The sequence below is a fragment of the Aplysia californica genome, unplaced genomic scaffold, assembly GCF_000002075.1.
Source record: "Aplysia californica isolate F4 #8 unplaced genomic scaffold, AplCal3.0 scaffold00760, whole genome shotgun sequence".
Classification (NCBI taxonomy): Eukaryota; Metazoa; Mollusca; class Gastropoda; order Aplysiida; family Aplysiidae; genus Aplysia; species Aplysia californica.
In genome coordinates, this window is record NW_004798030.1 from 115,294 (window position 1) to 120,471 (window position 5,178).

The following is a 5,178-nucleotide window of genomic DNA, read 5'->3' on the forward strand; positions in this document are numbered from 1 at the left end:
AATAATATCTTAATACGAACGTGCCCCCCCCCCCTCCCCCAAACCCATCAGTAGGCTATGAATCTGGGAACAAGTTGTAACACACAATCAGAAATCTTAAGTAATGCAGGTGCCCAGAAACATGATGAGGTAAAAACATGACAGTCAGAAACAAACAAACAAAGAGAAGGAGCAACTTAATCAAACCGAAGTGGCGTTAACACCGCCGATGCTGGGATTGTGGGAGTAGGGGTTATTTCCCCTTTTCTTCCATCTTAAAGCTGATACAGGTATATAATATAAACATTCTCCATGGCACCTCCGTGACCGTGAAAACTTGACAGGGTCATATAAAAACATGCAATCAAATTCAAATGAATTACCGTAATATTACATAAAAACTATTGTGCTTGGTTTCAGTTTGTTAAATAACACTTCGCTTCCACCCAGCACAGCGCCACCCAGCAGTTCTGATGTACTACACCCAGAGTTTTAAATTCCTTTTCATTGCAGTCTCTTGAACTCATTATCTCTGGCAAGCGGCTCCCAGTGGCTCGCAGTCGGAACCGCTGTGACGGTGAGCCACTGGCAGCGGTTCGGGCGCATTCCTTTACGACAACTTAGACGTCAAATTACTTTGCGGCAATCAGTTAAATCATTAGATGAAGAACTATCAAAACAGGTTCACTTGTCTTGATTTAATGACTAATTTAGTGACACACATGTCACTTTTAGTCTGTACTCAAGATATATTTTGTCGATATATTCAAATTCTAAAAGTCGAAAACCGGCAAGAGAAGATATAGAAATGTAGGTACCAATGATTAGAAGAATGAAACAATTTTTTTACCTGTCCTGTAAAATTTTCCATTCAGGTATTCAAGTACATTAAAACAGTTCACTGACGACAAGTCTTGCGTAAGGAAAATATCAATTCAAGTCAATCCACAACGAGGAAACACTGAACAATGCATCATGCTCTTCGGGACTTGAACAAAGTCTACAAGAAATCCAAGGCTCAGGCATGTCCACAACGTACATGATCAATTCCACACGGCTTGGATCAACACAAACACCAGCAAAAACTTCAGTCTCTCACGTCACTGCCGCAGATCAGTCCACGAGATTTGTCGAATCAACTATGACGAAAACGTCATAGCTACAAATACTTCTATTATTCAGCAAAGCTAAGACATGAAGAGCATCTCTTGAATTTGGTTACGGTCTCCAATAGAAAGAAGGGTCACTCGTTATCTGGGCGTGCCGCCTGTCAGGAGGGTGGGTCCTCTGGCAGACTTTTGCAGCTGTGACAACATTTGGTCTTGAAGTTTGTGAAGCGGCACAGCTTCATCATGGGGACAATGCTGCAGTAGTCTGAGTTGTCCACACATTCTGGGGACACAAGACCAGTAATGCAAGATTACAGATGGATTGCTGACGATTTCACATAAATGTTTCTAAAAATCTTCTCCAAGGAGAGGTTAAAGTTACACTTTTCAATTCATTTCATACATTTCAACTTAATGACTTTGGTGCTAGAGTTTGAGAAGACTCATAATTATTTCCTAGAACAAAATTTAAAGCAAATGCTAAATTGACACATTTGACAAAAAATGAATAAAAAAACCCCCAGCATAACAATGTCATTTAATCAACGTATACATACCTATATAAATATATAAGATAATCAATTTAGAAATCATGTAAATGTTTTAGACAAGATGCACTGACTGTATTAATGATTAATAAGCCTAAAATAAAGATATCATCCCATCCTTAAGAAGATGACGATGTGAAAAATAGAAATTAAAATTTCTCACAGATTTCACTATTTTCTACACAACTTTTGACCCAGTAACCCTTTCATGCGCATTGGTTCATGAGTCAAATGCAATTTACTTTTCGTTCATTTAAACTTAGCAGCTATCTTTTCCCTCATCCCCCTTTTCTCTCTGGGTTTTTCTTTCTTTTTTGGTCACTGAACATAATGCTCAAGCCAAAATTTTCAACTATGGCAGAAATAGTGAACACTCTACAATTTGCTTTTCTGAAGGGAAGAAAAGATTCTGCACAAATCGGACAAAGGGATATTATATTTATGACAAATATATTATACAGAATAACAACATTATGGAGGAAATGAAGGAAATAGAGGCTAACATGACAAAATACAAGAAAGTCTCCAGATGAAGAATATTGCCATGCCCAAAAGGACACACGATTAAGGAAAGAAAAAGAAGCAAATCAAAGAAGCAGACTGAAAAGACGCAATCGCATTATTCATCGCTGATCAAAAGGAACTTCAAATTAAAGTAAGTCATGAAGCCCTTAAACTGATTATTTAAAAGGCAAAAGAAATGAAAGCACAAAGAATGGCAAAAGCAAACAAATTTACAGATAAAATCTGGAAATGATAATAACAACAATCTTGGATTGATAGCTACAACAACAGATAAAATCCAACTGGAATTTAAACAATGAGGATGGAAAGAAAGGACAACGCAATACCACTAGGGTCTCCAGACTAACTATATCTTAAGCCTTGCTTAGAGGAGGCATACCACAAGGATGTAAACCACGATAATACAAAGAAAATATATCAAATGTAACATATAATTAAGTCCAGCCCAAACCTATTGACCAAGATTTTTCACAACCAATAAATCAGTCAGATAGAAAGATCGAGAATTCCCATTTATCATCAAAGTTCCTACTTATTGTTTCTGTCAGTCTATTGAAAATTTTTATTTTGTATTATCATATGTTCTAAATGGAATGCTTGGTAAAATTTAGAACATTCTGCCAAGCTCCAGCAATGCTGAATTATGATGTGTCATAGGCGGGCTCATCAGTACATTGGTAAAGCCTTATATGAATTCTGAACCCAAAGTTCAGTAGTGATAGGACAGAGCTAAGTTGGTAGAGATCCTTGAAAATATCCCACACAACTCAGATTTATGACCAAGTACATGGGAGACAGCTAGAGGATGAAATAACAATTAACAGATATGAAGCTGTCGACACATAAAGCATGATGAAAAACAGTAAAACATGACCAAGGAGGGAATAAAACACCGTAAATTGAAAATATAAAATCATGTCAAGAAAGTGCTAAGTAGGTATTTGTTTCACCAAGGCTTGAAGTTTAAAGCAACTAGAAAGTGACTTGACTTTTGTCTGTATTCCTTATAAGAATTGTACAAGACAGTGTGAAATTGTCTAAGATGGTCATTCATTGTTGAGGCAAAATGGGGTTGCTTCAGACAGGTAGACATCTTGGACAGTCTCATAATAAGACAGATAAATCGCAAAGGGGGGAAGTGGGAAGTGGTCGTTTTTATAATTGTGAGGCAGCGTGGTGGAATCAGGCGCTCGTCAAAATAATCAAAATGAAGAAACTTGCATTTTTTCTCAGGTTTGTGAACTTTTATCAATTTTTTGTTTTTTGGCTCAACACCTTTCATGCCCATTAAAGAACTCATTTCTGGGTGGATTTTTCTGAAAAGCGTTGATTAAAGGCATAAAAAATGTAAATTTTCATTTACCACGGATTGTTAAGCTAAGGAAATAACTAATCTTTGGCTGCCATTTTCTCACTAATTTTACCTCTGAAAACAGGTGACCCCTCCTCCTTCTTTTGCAAATATCTCGACTTGTATTCAAGATAAATGGACATATATTTGCATCCAATTAAAGACAAGTGAACAAGCTTTAAGATGATACAAATACCTCTATGTGCCCAAAAATTGACGAGAGCCTGATTCCACCACGCTGCCTCACAATTGATTGTCTTGGGCCTGTGGCCATAAGGGCAGGTTTGACTGTGTTTGAACTTACTCTTCCTGGAACATAACTCCCACACAAAATAACAGTCATGCAAACCGAAAATCAAAGCTGTTGGGTGCACAAACACAAAGGCCAGCTACACAGCATAATGGTCTTCGATGCAGTCAAACCAAAGGCATTCTGTCTGGCAACTCAGAAAGCCACAGCAGAGCACGCGGGCCGCACGCACAGTTTACGGCATGCCTGTAGATTTTTACCTAGCTGGTCTAGAGTCCTCCCCCACATACCATGTGTGCAGTTGTTGAAACAGGGGCGTGTCAGGACGGGCCGACCCATCCCCTCACAATGCCGACCCGCCGGTTGTCTGTTGCCCTCCCAGATGCAGGTCAGCATCCGGGTCTGGAACCCAGATTCTCCACAGTTGGCCAAACACTATAGGGGATTAACACAAATAGGTGACAAAGGGGATTAACACAAAATACAACAGATAAATGACAAATGTATCTACAAAAATAGTCAAATGAGTAAGGTGGTACATTAGTTTGTTCTTGTAAAGAGAACTAACAATACAGAAATTTACAAAAATAGTATCGTCACAAGTAGAGTGGTACTTTCAACTTGTGCGAGAAATAAGATGCAGACAAACAAAAAACACATCAGATGTATTCACGTATAAATAAGTAGTAATGAAAATGTAAGTTTGAGTGAAGAGAAGCCCATTGGCAAGACAACAGCCATACAGTGCTGGCAAAAAGCAAGGAAGATGAAACAGAAAAAGCAGGAGGTAAATAAATAAGTAGGACCAGCCACTAGGGCCTCCAACTACCTATTAAAATATAGAAGGAATTTAAGGGAAATCACATTAGAAAAAGGAGCAGAGGCAGACCGAAGAAGAGTTGGGAGGACAACATCAAGGAATGGACAAGCCAGGAATTCAAAGACATGCTCAGAAAAGCTGAAGACCGGAAGGAGTGGAGGAAGCTGGTGGCCAAATTCTTCAAAAGCGCCCTGACGGACATCTTGTCTACGGGATAGGTGAAGGTGAAGGTGACTTTGGTATTGGTGTAGGCTTCAACATCGAGCTCCACTGGCTAATTGGTTAGTAAACTTCAGGCTTACAATAATGTCAGCATAAAACGTTGACACGCGATTTGGTGGGTGGTCACTGCGTGGGGTATGTCCTTGAGCAAAACATGATAATCATACACAAAAACAGAACACTACAAAATGGCGACCAGCAATGGCCTGTTCGTAAAATTGTCTGCATTGGTGTGACATTGTGTATTTGGTAACTTTGATCAATGTTTTTTTCTTTCTGTCTGTGTGTTCAACTACGTATGTCCCTGGGTATTTATGTATGCCTGTATGATTCGCCATGGGGACCACTAAAGTGGAATTTATTATTATTATTAT

General features: G+C 38.7%; 1 protein-coding gene across 1 annotated transcript in view; it reads right to left on the reverse strand.

Annotated features, from left to right (window-relative positions):
* Positions 1–217: 217 nt before the first annotated feature.
* LOC101852054 (ADAMTS-like protein 1) overlaps positions 218–5,178 on the reverse strand; it is a gene marked incomplete in the record, with an annotated part of 152,716 nt that continues 147,755 nt past the window's right edge. The window contains 2 exon segments of the mRNA XM_035972616.1: positions 218–1,371; positions 4,053–4,197. Of these exon segments, the coding sequence (XP_035828509.1) occupies positions 1,250–1,371; positions 4,053–4,197 (267 nt within the window).